The sequence below is a fragment of the Petaurus breviceps genome, unplaced genomic scaffold (genome assembly GCF_028583685.1).
Source record: "Petaurus breviceps papuanus isolate PSGF00001 unplaced genomic scaffold, PetGlider_PUasm1.0 98, whole genome shotgun sequence".
Classification (NCBI taxonomy): domain Eukaryota; kingdom Metazoa; phylum Chordata; class Mammalia; order Diprotodontia; family Petauridae; genus Petaurus; species Petaurus breviceps.
Genome location: NW_027187460.1, coordinates 44,648,399 through 44,666,982, shown reverse-complemented (window position 1 = coordinate 44,666,982; position 18,584 = coordinate 44,648,399). Strand labels below are relative to the sequence as shown.

Here is an 18,584-nt window from a genome sequence, read left to right as displayed (position 1 = left end):
AAAAAAAGGGCACAGAGGTGGAAAGTGGAGTATTGTGGGTATGTAAAAGAAAAGGTCAGTATGCATGGAACTGTAGGATGCAGGAGAGGTTGTGAAGGGCTTTACAAGCTATCTAGAGAATTCTGTATTTTATCATTAAGGAAAAGGAAACATGGAGTTGATTTGATGAGGTGCTTGGGATCTATGTTTGTAATATTAGTTTGTAACATCAGTTTGTAAAATCAATTTGTAAAACCAGTCTGTAAAATCACACTTCCCCCCTCCCAGCCTCAGAACATTAACTCTGCCCCTTCCCCCTGCCAGCACTCTGCCCAGCAACAACTCATGAACTGTTTATCTCCGCTTGGAGCAATAATAAGCTACACCTATGAATCCTTCACTAAACTATCTATAAACATTTTAGCTTAGGCAAATGTTATCTCCCCTTAGTAAAGTGGCCAGCTGGACATATGGATCCTTCAAGGCACTATCTATAGGTTAAATCCTTAGCCAATTATCCACATACTAAGGCTTTGTTAGCCTTGGTTCCCAACATCCATCCTGTCAAACATGACACTGATGGGTGGTATTTCTCAATCAGCCCTTGACCGCTAGCTGACTTAGTGATGTTTCAGACAAAAAACCACACCTCCAGGTAGCCCCCTCTTGGGCTATTTCCCAATTATGGGCAATACGCCTGCGCAGTTGACATTAAAAGTGCATGTCCCTTTAAGCACTGACCACTCCTTAACTCCTCCCTAATCCCACCCTTACTCACCTAGTTAGCATAATTGATATCTGAGTAATTGCCTAGACTCCTTAAAATCTATGCCTATGTCTTCTTTAAGTTTGCAGGTTCTCTAAGAACTCTTGCCCACTGTACAGCATAACAATAAACTTGCAGGTCCCCTAAGGACCCTTGCCCACTGTGAAGTGTAACAATTTTACAATTCTGACTGCAAGTCTGCTTGGGCCTACTGAATTCTTTTCAGACTGAATCGCAAGCATTCTGGTCTTTGATAAGGATCAGAGTTCCTGTACAACCATCCCCCCATCAGATTGAGCAGGGGTATGATATGGTCAGAGTTCGACTTATGTAAAATCACTTTGGTATCCATGTGGAGGGTGGATTGGAGAAGGAAGTCTTGAAGTAGAGAACCCAATGAGGAGGCTGTTGGGATAATTTATGTGAGAGATAATGTAGTGCTGGATTAAGAAGGTGACTATATAAATGAAGATAAAAGGTCATATTAGAAATTCTGGAAGGATTAAAAAAGCAGTATTTGGCAATTGATTTGATATGGGGGATGTGGGTAAGAGAGAATAATACAATTGTCACAAACCTAGGATACTCAAGGAAAGATGATGGGTTTGATAGAAATAGGGAAGTATTTAAGAGGAGTGGGTTTGGAGGGAAAGATAATGTTACATTTGGGGCATAACTAAGGTTAAAATATCTCTGGAATAATACATTTGATATGGCTGATAGGTTGCTTTTGCAATAGAGTTGCAACTTTAAGTAGAGACTGAGGCTGGTTCACCATGATTCAATTAATCTACCTAGAGTTTTTATATGTATTATGTGTGTGTGATCATAGATTTAGAGATAGAAGGTACTTAGAGATTGCATAGTCAATTCTCTCATTTTAAAGAAGAGGAGCTGCCACTAGGAGACATTAAGTGATTTGTCTAAGATCACTCAAGTATTTAAATGCAATATTTGAATCAAGATCTTCTTATGTTAATTCCTTTATTTAATCTGCTGTGCTAATTCTACTTCTCTGAATTGGAAGAAAAATTGGTTCAGGAAGAAGAATAGATGGTGAAAAAATGGTGGTAAAATACTCCTCAGATAACATCAAGCCCTGAAGCTGCAAAAGTTGCAATAACAGTTACCTGTAGTGTTAAAATGTTGACTTTTTGAAAGGAGAAGTAGCTATAATGGCAGATTAGCTGCAGCCCAGTTGAACTCTTATAACATTTTCCTCCAAAGAACTTTAAATACCTCCTCAAATCAAATTTTGGAGTAGCACAGCCAGCAAAAGGTCAGGGTGTGTGCTAAGAAAATTTGAATAGTCAGCAGAAGAATTTTGTGATACTGGGGTGGAACTTCCCCCCTCCCCCCATCCCCCACAAACACAGAGGCAGCAACAGCAGCTGCAGCAGCTTGGGGAGTTCTCAGTCCAGAGATGGTGAGGGGGTTGGGCAACCGGTCAGAAAGAAATTACAGGGGACCCTTTGCTGACACTGGTACTGATTGGCAACTTCATCACCCATATGCAGTTCTGAGTTACCATTTGAGGGAGAGGAGAATTGGGGAGGTGGTGAGTCATAAGGGAGCAGGGGGCCTTGGTCACAGTTCTAAGGCAAAGAGGGTACTAATGCTTATAGCTACAGGGAAGCAGGGGCCCTTTTGTTTAAAGACCATACTACAGACTGAAAGAACAGTAATCACATCTCTCCCAGAATCACATTACTTTGGAAGCAACAAAAACTTGCAGACCCTCAGAACTAACTGTGATTACAGAAACATGAAAAAGCCTGAAGCTTGGGACAGTGACTCCCCACCTCCAGGTGAGCAAAGTCCAAGTTTAACATAAAGTTCAAAGTCAAGAAAAAGGCTGGGAAAATGAGTAAACTCGAAAATCCTGGCTTTTCTAAAATTATCCATTTTTGCAGAGGACTAATGAAATCACAGGATAATGACTTGAATTCTGTGTGAATTGAATTAAAGTGAGGCAGAGTCGCACAAAGTCATCAGTTGCATATTCTCTTCCATTATCATCAAAGTCCAGTGGCAAAACAAAAGTCAAGATGACTGACGATAGCTCCAGAATGTAGTGGGTGACCTTGGTGTCTTCACTGTCTGGCCAAGCTCTAAGCATTCCACAATGCCTACCTCGGCTGCCTTCATGGATATTGGACCAAATAGTTCTCATCCACTCAGTCTCCTAGGGGTAGTCTTCACATGCTTGGGGTTGACATCTCTTTATTCACCATGAGTTTTGAGGCCTGTCATTTACTTTGTTTAGACCATCTGCAGATGTAATTTTACTGAGGTATGGCTACTGTGCATACTATGGTTTCTTGGAGCCTCAGGTGAGAGTTGAGTGTGAGGTAGGCACCAAAGGTGGAGGAGCCCTGAGAAGGGCTTGGCAAGCACTTACACCAGAGAGGCTAGTCCTCTTTGACACCCTATACACCCCTTTCTAAAATGACCATCCTGATAGTGCCCACAGATGTGCTCAGCTATTGCTATTCTTGAAAACAGTGAACTAGGGGTGAAATTAAAGAGTTCTATGTATATTGGAATGTGGCAGAAAATGGAGCAAAGGAATAATTATGTGAAAAAATTGTGTATATTACAGGAGAAAATGACGAACAAATATTCGACATTAGTTGCGCTTTGCTAAGTATATATCTAACAATTATACTTCCCCTCACCAAAAAATCCTTAAAACATCTTTAAACTTTTTTTATTTCTAAGTTCACTCTTTCTATGTTTAACTGCTGCTATGTATGAACAATATAGACATCAGTCAGTATATCAGAATGCAATGTATTTGAAACATTTTGTTTTTGACTGGACCTGTGATTTCATTTGTAAAACAAACTTTAAATAAGAATACTTGCTCTACCAATGCTTATCAGTACCTCTATACAGTTTATAGATTCAGAGAGTTTTATGGTAAGTCACTTACACAGAGTCATGTAAGCCAGAATGTAACAGAGGCAGAATTTAAACTCAGGTACTCCTATCTCTGGGAACAACTTTCTATATATTATGCCTTGGTAGCATAGTACTGAGCATCATCATGTCTGAAATACCACAGGGAGAGTGGGACATCATAACTGGCTGTGATGTTAGGAGCATTTCCTTTTCCTTTGAGTATAACTCATAGTATCATAAGTTTGAAAGATGAAAGGGATTCTCTTATTTTATGAGAAAAATGAGTTTTAGAGAAGTGTCAGCCAAACTCAGAGAGAAACTAAGTATCAGAGCTAGAATTTAAACTCCAGTATTTTGACTCCAAATCCAGTATTGTTCCTACTCCATCCTGCTGCCTTTATAGAATTTATGAGTTTGTAAGAGAGGAAATAATATAAGGCAGTACAATGGAAGGTTTGCCTTTGGATCAGCAAGACCTGGACTCACGTCCCACCCCAGACACTAGCCTCAGGGTCCTCATCTGTAAAATGGAGATAATAATAACATCTACCTCATAGGGTTGTTGTGAGAATCAGTGAGATAATCCATGAAAAACACTTCACAGATTTAAAGTACTATATCAAGGCTAGAAAATAGTATTGTCAAGACCCACCCTAAAATGTAGTGCCTAGAACTGACCACATTAATTGAGATGTGATCTGTTCTGTGTTCACAGAATACAGTGTGACAGAAGAAAATCTGGACAGTGTATTAGAGAATAGTGTTGGTTATACCTCACTATCATATACACCTGTGAAAACATGGGCAAAGAACTGAACCATTCTGTGCCTTAACTTACTCTTATTTAGGACCTTAGTTCATGTAGTTCTGCTTAGAAAAGTAGTGAATAGGGGTGGGGGTAGTGGAGAGTGAAGATGGTGGAATAGAGGCAATAATTCAGCAGAATGTTCCTAACATTCCCCTTCAAACAACTTTAAAATAATGCATCAAATCATTTCTGGAGTGGCATAGCCAAAAATATATCAAGGTGAGAGATTTTTCCAGTCGAGGATAACTGAGAAGGTCAGCAGGAGAGGTCTGTTAACACCAGGCTATGGGCTGTGACAGCAATAGCAGTAGCTTCAGGAGCTCTCAGTCTAGAGGTAGTAAGGAGGTTAAGGGAACTCTGAGATGACACTAGGTGCAGGAGAGACACTGCAACAACTTTATTATTGCCCATGTGCAGTTCTGAATCATATTTCCAGGCAGAGAGGAGTGCTTGCAATCAAGGAAATAGGGACCATGTTTGAACATAAAGTTCAAACTCAAGAAATAGGCTGGAGAAAAGAGCATATCACACACACACACACACACACACACACACACACACACACACACACACAAATAACCTAAGCATGAACAGCTACTATGGTAGTAGAGCAGAGCAAGACATATGGAGGAAGAGAACACTATGCAAACAGCTATCAGCAAAGCCTCAAAGAAAAATGCTAATTGAACACAAGCTCAACAGGCGTTCCTTGAAGTCTTAAGGAAAAAGAGTGGTGACCAAAAAAATGGGAGAAAAATGAGAGTGATACAAGAAAATTATGAAAACACAGAATTAACAGCTTGGTAAAAGAGCCACAAAAAATAATGAAGGAAAGAACTCCTTAGAAAGCAGTATGACCAAATGGAAAAAGAATAGTAAAGTATTACTGTGCTTGCCATTACATTGGCTTAGAACATGATATTGTATAAGGCAAAGGAATTAGGATTATAACCAAGAATGACCTAACCAGAACAACTGAGTTAATGAAACAGAGGACTTTCAAGCATTCCTGATGAAAAGATTAGAGCTGAATAGAAAACTTGACATTCAAAAGCAAGATTCAAGAGAAGCATAAATAGGTAAATACAATGAGAAATCATATAACAAGTACTTAGCAAAGTTAAACTAGCTACATTCTTATAAGGGAAAATCATACACACACATATACATACACATCTCTATTTCTGTGTGTGTGTGTGTGTGTGTGTGTTTACCTAGACAGGAGGCAAGAATGTGAATTGTTTATGCTTGCATGATCTCAAAAAATATGCAGAAGTGATAAAGAGGGATGCATTGGGAGAAATGGGATGGGAGAGTAAGAATGTGCAAAATTATCTCACATAAAGATCTTCTCACATGGAAAAGCTTTTATAATGGAAGGGGAAATGAGGGATGGGTCCATGCCTGATCCTCACTTTCATTGACAGTGGTTCAAAGAGGGAAGACAATACATACATATCAAGCTAAGTGTAGAAATATATCTTACCCAACATGGAAGCAGAAAAAAATGGAAATGAAAGTGGGGGAAGAGTGAAAAAAGGGATGGAAGATTAAAGGAGGCAGTGATTAGAAGCAAAACAGACTTTTGAGAAGAGACTTGATAAAAAGAGAGAGAAGGATAAACAAGAAAATGGGATGGAGGCAAATACATAGTAATTATAAAAGTGAATTTGAATGAGATGAGCTCACTCATAAAATGGAAGCAGATAGACTGGATTAGAAACCAGAATCTAACACTATGTTTACAAGATACACACTTGAAACAATAAGACATACACAGAGTTCAAATAAAGTACTTTAGTAGAATTTAATATGCTTCAACTGAAGTATAAAATGGTAGTAATCATGATCTCAGACAAAACATAAGCAAAAATAAATCTAATTAAAAGACATAATAAGGGAAACTACATTTTGGTAAAAGTACCAAAGAACTCATTCAAAAAAAAAAGAATGTTAATGAAAAAAAAATTGTAAAAAAAAATACCATGCATAATCAGAATAGATAAAATGTGCATTAAAATTTGAAAATAATATGGAAGATGTATTCAAAAGAAAAAAAAGTCAAGTATTGAATAGGGTTGCAAAATAAACAGCTTCTAGTACATTCAAGAAGCACTTGCTACTTTATTACTCTACATAAGGAAAATAAAAGTAAAACAAACAAACCAGAGAATCTTCAGAAATTTCAATCTCTGTTACATGGGACCTGAAGTATATAATTCAAATAGGGCCATGGGGCTGAGTTATACAATGTTGCTATTTGCTTTTTCAAATTCAAATTCAAGGTAATACTAATATAGCTTAACAATTATTTTCCATTGTTATAATATTCAGCCTCTTTACATGTTATTCAAGAGGTAGCATGAAATACTAAATCAAATGCTTGACTTGGAGTTCAAATCCTGCCTCTCATACTTAACTAGTTATGAGCACATAGACATATTAGCCCCCACAGACCTAGGGAAACTCGAAAGTTTTCATCTTTTAAGTTACTGATGGGTTGAATAATAATGATTTGAGATATCTGTATTAGAAGAATTTCTCATTTTATGAATTTCATATGCTGATAAAATCACAGATTTTTCCAGCATTTACATGTGTAGTATTTATTTATTTTGTGCTAAGACATGTAGCACCTAATTTTTTCATCAAATATAAGGAACTCCCTGCCTGACTAGTCAATCCCTGTTCCAGAAATTCAACCTCAACCACTATTCTTGAGGGACATTACATATTAAGCATTAATCTACCTTTAAAAATTTGAATTTGATTTTTGCAAATCTACTTTTCCTAGCACAGAATAGTATTTTTCCAGCATCAATCTATTCAACAAAACTGATTGACTTTCCAAGAAGAATATTCATTCAAATTGTTCCTCTAAATCGGCAATTATTCAATTAGCATGTTAATGTGTTATTTTATTTAATGGCTCATTAATATAAGGGACTCAGCTCATGTAATGAGTGATATGTCATTTAAGGATATTCAAAAAAAAGGATGGTTGAGTGGGGAGGGCAATCTTGTTACCATTTCAATCTGTAATTTCCACATCAACTTTAGTTCAGAATTAAGAGAGCAAGAATAAAGAAGCTCACATTTTATCTCAGTATGATTGTAAAAAACCAACAACAATAACAATACAAAACTTTAAAAGAAAGCATTTAAAAGAAAACCATTGAAATCCATCTATTGAATAATTAAAACAAAATTTCCATTCAGTTGCTTTACAAAGTAATTGCCATGGAGATGCAGATATTTCTCGAATTTATCACTAGGTAATCTCTACTGGCATCATCTTCATCATCAATACCACCATCTTCATGTGAAATGGTGACTAGTATAAATAAAATATCATAGTTTTGATTTAATCAAACACCATGGTTTAAGTACCTACTGTGTACCAGGCACTGAGCTAATCCTATGACACAATGACAAAAATGCAGTATCTATTCTCAAAGAGTTTACATTCAACCTTACATGAAAGATAAATATAAAACAAATATAAGGTAATAAAAAAAGGTTGTTAGTGAAGAAGGGAATTAGTAATTTGGAGAAGTCAGGAAAGATATCTTTCTGAAGGTAGTGCTTGAATTGCATCTTGAAGGAATTTAGGAGTTCTATGAGGCAAGTTGAGAAGGGGAAACATTCCCCAAATTGAGGAAAACTAATGAAAAGGTATAGAGTGACCTGTGTGAGGAAAAAAATAAAGACCTCAGTGGCTGGACCATAGAACATGGAAAAGATGTGATGTTCAGAAAGACAAGATAAGCAAAGTAGTGAAGACTTTTTAAAACAAAACAAATGATTTCATATTTTATTCTAGAGGCAGTAGGGAGCCAATGGAGTTTGTTGAGTAGGGGACTTATATGGTCAGATCTTTTTTTTTTTTTTAATAAAGCAATTGGAGTTAAGTAACTTGCTCAAGGTTATACGGCCAGTTATTTCTGGGTATAGTGCTAAGTATCAGAGACCAGATTTGATCCCAGGTCATCCCGACTCTGGGGCCTGTGCATACATGGTCAGATCTTAAGTAAACTTAAGTAAAGTTTCTTTTTTGGCAGCTAAATAGAAGATATCTTGTAGACATAGAAGCAAGACTTCATAGCTGACTGGCTATGGGGAATGAGGAAGAATAAGAGGTCAAGCATGACACTTGGATTAGAAATATAAGAAACTGGAAGCATTATTGTTCCATAAACAGAAATAGGTAAGTTTGGTATGGAGAGGGTGTGGAAGAAAATGGATTGTATTGGTAATGTTGATGTTAGGATAGGAAACCACATGAAATGCTTCTAATTTTTAAAAATAGAATAATTTTAAGCATCAGATACTGTTTAAGAATCAGAAAAATTTCCACCTTGATTTGCTTCAATAGAAAATCCATTAGAGTTGTTCATTAATTATATCAACCAAAATACTCATCTATAGCAATCATCTCAAATTTTCATCATTAATTACGAACAAGTTTAATGATTATCAATGACAATTAAATTATATGATATAATTTCCATTCCAGAATGATGTGTGTAGGACAGGTTTTTCAAAGCTAGTCAATTCAGAATATGAATTAAAAGGGAAAAGAAATAAATTTTCGGCATTCAGATGATATCTAAAATGTCCCAGGAAATGTTATGAAAAATATATAATATACATGCATATATATGCGTATATATCAGCTCTCATTTTCAAAGTAAAACAATAGAGTTAAAAATGAGTTCATCATTTCATTACTAAGGAATCATGTTATACCAGTATTCAAATTATGTAACACATGACATCCTTAAGTTCATGAAAGTAAGAAAATGTCATGGGACTACTATGACCCTATCTTGTCTCTTATCAGAGTTTCATTAAATGATAAGAGGCACAGATTTGTTCTTTACATTCCTCACTCACATCCATGTGCTACACCAATTATCCCTAACAGTGTTTCCAGAATCATGGGAGCTAGAACCCTGATCACTAGTCTCTTCACACCTTATCACTGCCACTGCACTCATACTCGTCTGTCAGTGACCCTATCTATTACTCTGCACGTCTATCAATCGCCGGCATTTACTTACCATATTGTTGGTGGCTCAGAACCTTCTATTTCCAAGTAATCATATTTCTCTTCCATTTGGAAATCTGTAAATATGAGCGAAATGGTGTCCCCAGGTTCAGCTACAATTGTCCATGTGCAATCAGCATTGTTGTGATATTCATTAGGAAAACTAGGACTGGAAATTATGCCACTGGATCCTCTCATTGTGCCTCCACAGGCATCTTCAGCTGTTAAAAAAAGTGAAAGGATGTTTCTTAGAAGTTCTTTATATGAAGCACAATCAAAGCAAATCCTTATTAACATTTTCATATAAACAATCCAAAGTCTGGGATACCCAGAGTTCCTGCAGCATTACAATTATAGGCGAGGTGAAACATAATGAGCCATTCACAAGAAATTTGAAAACACAGTAGAGAACAAATCCAGGGTATACAGGTAATTCTATAACCTTTTTTTTGTTTTTAGTTAGCCATGGAAATGAATAAGGGTGAGAGGTCTAAAAATAATCAGGTCATTAAAAAAAAACAGATAATAGATATAAACAGCTCCTTTTTCTGAAGACTTTTAATGGGAAGTGACTGGCAACTTCATTTGTGTGGGAAGGAAAAGACAGTTTAGAGATAGACATTTATAAACTGGCAATTCCATCCAACAAGCATTTAATAATAGCTAGCATTTATATATAACTTGAAAAGTTGCAAAACACTTTACAAATATCTTATTTCATTCTTACAGCACCCTAGTAGGTGTGCTATTATTATCTTCATTTTACTGATGAAGCAGATTGAAATTAAGTGACTTCTTCCAAGTCACTCACCCAGTTAAGCGTCTGAGGCAGGATTCAAACTCTGGTTTTCTTGATTCCAGGTAAAGTGTCCTATCTACTTTGCCACCTAGTTGCCTCTATTGTTTACCTAATTTAATAAGTGCTTACTTTGTGTAAAACATCATGCAAAGCATTTGTAATAAAAAGACAAAAATGAAATAGTCTCTATCCTTGAGATAAAGGTTACACTTTTTTTTGGAAAAGCAGTCAGGCATATTATCTAAGACACTGGCCTTGGAGTCAGGAAGACCTAGATTTGAATCTGACCTCTGTCACTAACAAGTTGTGAAACCTTGGAGAAGTCACAGCTTCTTTAGCCTCTTTCTTCATTTGCAAATTGGGGTTAATAATGACATTCCCTTCAAGAGTTGTGATGAAAAAAATTTACTCACACACACAATGCTATGCAAACCTGAAAGTGGTATATAAATGTTAGCTAGTATTATGACTATCATCATCCTCATTAGTTTTATTGTTAGTGGGATATCATGATATTATTACTTCAAAACTGGACCTTAGTGTTCAGAGGTGTCAGTTACTTGGCCACATTGAAGTCAACACATTCTCAAATTCAATTCTAACTGAATTACGATATAATTCATATATATTTAGCAAATATGTTAGAACATAATAATATTAATGTGATTTTCTAAGTCTACGTGGCTTCAGGAATCCTTATATATGGTTTTATGGTCCCATTTCTATTTGAATTCGACACGATTTTATACATGAGGAAACTGAAACATAGAGAGATAAAGTAACTTTCAGAGATCACAAAGGCATTAATTAGCAAAGACGATTTTAATCCAGTTTTTCTGACTCCATCACAATTTCCCATTTTTAACTGCACCAAGTTGCCTCTCAATGCACATATATACATCTACTCAGTCTTCTATATCTTATCTCAAATCTATAGCCTCTCACTATGTATCACTTCCTTCTTGTAGGCTTTTAAAGAGACCCAAATCTCCCATATTTAAAAAAAAAACATTAGACCCTACCATCTCCTCAAGTTATCATCCTAAATCTCCTTGCCTGAAGTCTTTCCACACTTCAGTCTAACTGGACATATTCCCATACAGATCTGATGATGTTACTCCTTTACTCAGTCACCTCCAGTGACTTTCTATTACTTCTAGGATAAAATAAAAACTGCTCTGCTTAGTTTGTAAAGACCTTCACAACCTGACCTCAACCTATTTTGCCAACTGGGCCTAACTCCCTCTCTAACACTGTGATCCTCCCTAAGTAGACTTCTCTCTGTTCTTCAAACAGAATACAGCATTTTCTCTTAATCTCAATTCCTTCTCACTAGTTTTTTTTTACCTACGTCAGATATGTGTCTTTCTTTCTTTCTTTCTTTCTTTCTTTCTTTCTTTCTTTCTTTCTTTCTTTCTTTCTTTCTTTCTTTCTTTCTTTCTTTCTTTCTTTCTTTCTTTCTTCCTTCCTTCCTTCCTTCTTTTCTTTCTTTCTTTTTTTTTTCTTTCTTTCTTTCTTTCTTTCTTTCTTTCTTTCTTTCTTTCTTTCTTTCTTTCTTTCTTTCTTTCTTTCTTTCTTTCTTTCTTTCTTTCTTTCTTTCTTTCTTTCTTTCTTTCTTTCAGCAATTGGGGTTAAGTAACTTGCTCAAGGTTATACGGTCAGTTATTTCTGGGTGTGGTGCTGAGTGTCTGAGCCCAGATTTGATCTCTGGGTCAACCCGACACTGGAGCCGGCACTCTTACTTGCTGCCCCTGATATGTATCTTTCTTGCCTCTGCTTCATAGAATATCCCATTTTCTTCGAGACACATCAAGTACCATCTTCTGCATTAATGTTTTCCTGATCTCTCTAACTTGTATGTCTTCATACCTCAACTATCTTGTATTTAACTACTCTGTGTGTATATGCAATGTATACTGTATATATGTTATATGCACTTGTGTGCCACCTTAGAATGTGAGCACCTTGCAAATAAGGACTATTTCAATCTTTATATTTGTGCTCCTAGAACCTAGAACAGTGTCTGAAACATGGAGGGGCTTGGTAAATATTTGTTGTTTGAAATATACAAATACAGAGAGTTTGTACTGTATGTAAGTGGACTGTCCCCCACACCTCTATGTAAAGTGATTTTTACTTAATGGGAATTTGCCTGTGGATTGAAAAGGGGAGGAAGGGAGGTAGGCAGGAGGTCTCCACAAGGTTCAAGACATGTCAGGTGGGAGACAGAGAAAAGAGAGCGGGAGAAAAAAACACATGCTCTGGGGCCAACCAAGTCAGGGCCTGGAGGGAAGATGGAAGGAGGGGAGGAGAGATAGATACAAGGGGGGCAGACATAGAGAGGTTGAAAATAGATAGGAGAAGACTGGTGGCAAGCAGAGCTGGATACCTCCAGCACACATTGCTGGAAGATAGATACTAAGGCAGGGAGAAAAAGAGTGAGTGGGCAGAATAGGACAAAGGTCTACACTCAGTACTGGAGGTTTCTGCATTGGTCTCTCCATGTGTATCAGGTAGGGGTTTTTTGTTTATTTTTGGTTTTTGGTGGGATGGTGGGGAGCTGCAGAGCTCCTAGCAGAAAGGCAGGAACAGAGCAAACATTGGTGTTTTTGGGGACAGGTAGGTGATATAGTGAATAGAGCACCAGCACTGGAGTCAGGAGGACCTGAATTTAAATCTGGTCTCAGACACTTGACACTTACTAGCTGTGTGTCTAGCAAGTGACTTAACCCCAACTGCCCTGCCCCTCCACCCCCCAAAAAAACCCAAAACAAAAAACAACATTTTTTGGAATTCCAATTTCTTTCAGATTTTTTTTACAAGAAATCATGAAGTTGAATTTAGTAAAAGCAAGAACTGTTTGCAATTAAATTCAAAGTACACGAATAATCAATACAAAGTACTATTTAAGTAAACAAGGTACTCTGGGACAGTTCAAATTCCAATGACTATCAAAATATTTTTGTGACCAAAAAAGATTGTTCATATGTCTAAAAGTCTGGCTTGAACTATAATTGGAAAAGCAATGGCATATTGAACATGCCTTAAACCTCAATTCTCTCAATTCACATCCTGCCTTGGTTATACTCAGTAATGGCAGATTAGTGATGCAGATGAGGTTTTACTGACCTTTCTGGAAGAAGGTGCTTCTACTGGCTTGCCTCCATTAGGTTATATAATTCAACTTGTTTCCTTCAACAGCAGTGGTAGATTTGCCTCAATCTAGTCAAATTCTCACCCAATCTTCTTGTCATTATTAGCATATGTCTCTAAGATAACTGACTAGTGTTAGGTATGCAGCCTTTTCTGGACCATTGCCTAGAACAAATCTAGTTGGCTGGCATGCACAGTGAATCCATAGCTTGGCTCTCTTTGGAGCTATACTTAAACTAGAAGAACTAATGGGTCACCAGGATAGCTATGCATTAAGGAAACAAAATGGTGTGAAAGAATTATATGCCTCTCTGAGCACCTCAGGAAGGCACTTTGAAGAAACTCTGGCTTTAAAATTATTCATGATTTTCTGACATAATGGGCAAATCTATAAGCACAAAATCAGACTTACAAATTTCTATGGGTCTGAAATGCTAACGTCAGCCTGCATATCTATTCGATTGGTGGGGAGTAAGAAAGTATTTGTCTCCAAAACAAATGAAATAGTGTTGGATATATTATAACTATTTGGACACAGTACATTTTTCTACTTGATTACTTGGATTTTCTGCTTAACCTGTTAATTCTGATAAGATCCTATGACCCCTAGAATCAAAGTATTGGAATAGGAATCCAGATATTCATGTGCACTATGTGTGATCTCATGACAAATTCACTTTGACTTCTGACTCACCTTTGCCACAGGTTAGCTACTGTTAGGGAAATGATGGAAAATTAACTGGTTACAGTTGCAGTTTTTGGAATGATCCCCTTATTGAAAACTATTACAAGTGTTTTGTTTAATGTATACTAGGTGATGAATAGAGTAGGTGGTGAAGCTGGAAGGGTAATCTACTTGAAGACAATGACTGATTTGTTTTTGTTCTTCTGTTGCCAGAACCTGGCATAGTGCCCCATATAAAGAAGGCACTTAATAAATGCTCATTAAATTGAATTACAGAATGAAAAGATTATAGGATCATAGATTTAGAGCTGTTATGACCATAGGATCTAGAATAAGTGAGGTTACTTGCTCTGGTCACATCCTATTTACAGTATTGTGTTTAGTTTAGTAGTTTTATGGTAGATATACTATTTTTAGAAAATTTCAAACAATTTAGAGAACATACAAGAAAATGCAAGCAAAACTGGAACTATTTTGCTTGGAAAAAGGAAGATGTCAGGAAGACATGATCACTATCTTCAGATATATGATAGGTTGTGGTGAAGGAAAGACTATATGACCCTGGAAACCAGAATTGGAGCAATGGGCAGTAAGTATATTAATACAGCCTAAGTTCAATATAAAGGGCAGGGGTAGGGTAGTCAGAGGAAAAGAGACATCTGAACAATAAAAATTATGACAAATTCAGAATAGCTACCTCATATGTTGGTGAATTCCCTAATCCTGGGAACCATCAAACAGAGACTTGATGATCATTTTTTCAGGAATGTTGTTGAGTTAGTTCTTACATAAACACAGTTTGTATTAGTTATTCACTTAGGTTCCAGCTGTGGCATTTATGATTTTATTGTAGATGTGCTATTTTTAGAAAATTTCAAAATTAGTGATGGAAAAAATCATGGGCTGAAGATTATCATCTAGGCCAGTTCAAGGAAGAGCTGGGGTTCTGGGAGGTTAAATCAGTAATACCAAGGGTTTGATCTCTTATATTCCCTAATAATTTTCACTGTCCAAAAATATATGGAGCTGCTATGAATGATGAAGCTTTGAATGATATGAAGATGAAGGCTTTATCTTCCAAATCTCCCTTTTATAGAGGCAAAAATCCCAAATGCTTAAAAAAAAGCAGCCCAGAAAGTAATGAGTTTCTTGTCAACAGAGATGGTTATTTGTAAGAGATGTTAGAAAAAAATTCTGTACTCATCATGTAGAGCTAGAATAATCAAAATTATGAAGAAGATAATTTTTCCTATTACATAAAACCCTTTTTCTATCTTGCTGCCTCCTCACTTTTTGATTCTTAAGACCCTGTTGCCCATTTGCATGCATAAATGTGTGATTTCTCCCCCAAAATGAGGGAGTCTAAAATAAAAGAAATTTAGTACTAAATTTAGGGCCATGAGAGATCATGTTATCCAATTCCTTAATTAAAAAATGTGGAAATTAATGCCAATGAAGGTGACTTACCCAAGGTTGTATTGTGAATTAGTGGTAATACGAAATATGTTATGTATTCTTTCCCTTTACACATTCTATAGGCAAGAAAAACAGAACCTTTTTTGCCATTATCATACTTGATACTCTTGTTTTCTTGCTTTTCAAGAGATTGTCCCCTATGCTTAGAAAGTAGTCCTTATTCAATTTTTGTTTCTTAGAATTTTTATTCTGTAAAACTTAACTAAAGTTCTATTGTTTATATTACAAAAGACTTTCCCTGCTTCCTTCCTTCAGTTGCTGGATAGATAAATACAGATTTAAGTGCTTTCAATGAGACATGTACTATGCTAAGTGCTAGTGTACAAATACAAGAAACCAAGACAATCCTCTCTATTCTTAAGGAGTTTACATTCTATCAGAAGACAATACATAATGGAGATCTGGAATGCAGGCAGGGAGGGAAGGGAACCTATGCAGAGATAAGATATTTGGAGGGTACATGAAACAGTAAGGAGAGAGTTCAGCTGGGAGTGAAGTGAACACATGCCTAGGACCACTCAAGAAATGGCGATCCCAGAGAGATCCACCAATTTGGAGAAGTATTAGTGGATCCTCACTCAACATTATTATTTTTAAAAATCACATACATTTTCAATTAATCAATAAATATTTATTAAATGCCTACTGCATGTCAGGGACTGTGTTGAAGCACTAAGGATGCAAAAAAAAGAGGCAAAAGTCTCTGACCTTGAATACTTACAATCTAATGGTGGAAACAACATGTAAACAAATACATACAAAGCAAACTATATACAGGAAAAATAGAAAACAAGTAATAGAGGAAAGGCACTAGAATTAAGAGTTATTGGGGAAGACTTCCTATTGAAGTTTGAAATTTAGTTGGTACTTAAAAGAAGCCAGGGAGGTCAGTGTGGGAATAATATAGGGAAGGCATTCCAGGCATAAGAGACAGCCAGAGAGATTGCTAAGAGCCGAGAGATTGAACATCTTGTTCAATGGTGGCCAGTATCTCTGGATCTAACATTTAATTGCTTTCTTTCATCATTTTGAAAATCCAAATATTTCAATAAGGAGTGAAGGGATTTGCATTTCTGGTAGAAAGTGAGACAAAGAAAAACTTGTTTATTTTTTTTTCTTCCTGAGTTGATTTTACAGTTGCCTCCTAATTTGTCTCCTTGATTCATGTTTCTCTCCTGTTAATCCATTTTTTTCACTCAGAGGCTAAAGTATTTTTCCTAAAGCCCAGGTCTCAACAAATCTCTCCCCTACCTAATGTACTCTAGAGTCTCCTGTTTACCTTAAAACTTAAATACAAATCCCTCTGTTTAGAATTAAAAGTCCTCTATAATGTGGAGTCAGCTTCCATGCTTGGATTCAATTTACATTTCCAGGCTTATTATACATTATTCCTCTTCATGAACTCTAAAATGACATTGTTGCTGTTTTATTCACAATGATACTGCATATTTTATCTCCATACTTTTGTAGTTTTGTCCTCCATGCCTCAATACACTCCCTTCTTACTTTCTCCTTTTAGAATCCAGCTTCCTTCTAAGGTTAGCTCAAGCACCACTTTCTAAAGGAAGCTTTATAATCCATGAATTAATTGCTAGTTCCTTCCATCCCATACTTATTTTATGTTAATTTTGTATATACTCATATATGTGCATTTCTCCCAACAGAATGTTAGCTTTCTTGAGGGTAATGACTGTTTCATTCTGGTCTTTGTATTACTAGAACCTAATACAATGTCTGGCCTATAAAACATTTTTGACTTAATTATTTGCAATTGCAACCAAGAGCATTATGAGACCTGTGAAAGGAATCTCCTCATCCCAAGTTCAATCATTTCCATTGTAATTTATCTTTGAACTGATGACCCAGGAGGAGAAAGTGAGGCTGGTAACCTTGCACAGCCCTCCCTCACTCAAATCCACATCAAATGCAAGTCATGTCATCATTTCCCTGACGTCATGGTCCTCTTCAAGAACGAAGGACAAACACAACCTGTGAGTAGCCTCTCCTCTCCTGTCCTGTCCTCTCTTGTCCTCTCCTCTTCTCCTTTCCTTTTGTACCTGGGGGTATTCTGCCCAGGTATGAGTACATTTTGATGGCCAAAAACTGCTTTTTTTTTCCTTTGAGTTGATTAGCTAGATTTCTTTCTGAAAGATCAAGCCTTAAACCCAATTCACTCTGAAGTTCATAGATTGGACAAAAGGTGCTTGCCCTCCTAGCACAGAGTGAATGTAAATACTAAATAGTAACTGTTTTCTTTTGGTCAGGAACCTTGAGGGTCCTCCCCTCCCAGTTTGATTTTTTTCTTTTATTTTTTAATTAAAGGGGCCACCCTTTGATTAACTTCTTAAAGAGGTCTATTCACTGAATGGGCTTTACCTTATTGAAAGTGAGAACCTGAAAAGATTGTAGCCTATAAGGGCCATGGTCTCCCAATGCATCCTGGGCCATCTCCAGTCCTGATGAATATCTGGCCACTGGACTCAGATGGCTCTGGAGGAGAAAGTGAGGCTGGGGACCTTGAACAGCCCTTCCTCACTCAAATCCAAGTCAAGTGCAAGTCATGTCATCACTTCCCTGATGTCATGGTCCTCTTTGAGAATGAAGGACATACACTTTCAGCCTTTGAATTAATGTGCTGTCTGGTTTGCCAAATCAAATACACATGTCTGTGGGCAATTAGGACCAATGCTTCTAAGAGAAAAGTGAATGCTGACCCACAGAATGACTCAAATTTGAGATTGTTTTCTGGAAGTCTACTTATGTGTGTTAGCAGGTATGTGTGTGTGTGTGTGTGTGTGTGTGTGTGTGTGTGTTTGTGCAGGACTAAGTGTTATAGTCACATGATTAAATCTTTCAGTTGTAGTCAATAAGAATCCCTACCAAAAGCACACAGGGAAGAAATCAGGCTTTAATTTCAAACTTAAAGATTTTATCATGTAACTATAGCACAAATAGACTTTACTT

At 36.7% G+C, this 18,584-nt stretch overlaps 1 protein-coding gene across 2 annotated transcripts in view; it reads right to left on the bottom strand.

Moving 5' to 3' along the window:
* The window catches only part of LOC138156092 (CUB and sushi domain-containing protein 3-like), a 638,148-nt gene that overhangs the window by 106,368 nt on the left and 513,196 nt on the right, over nucleotides 1–18,584 (bottom strand). For both annotated transcript variants that reach the window (XM_069081324.1, XM_069081325.1), the window contains exon 5: nucleotides 9,521–9,728. In XM_069081324.1, the coding sequence (XP_068937425.1) occupies nucleotides 9,521–9,728 (208 nt within the window). The remainder of the gene's footprint in view (nucleotides 1–9,520; nucleotides 9,729–18,584) is intronic.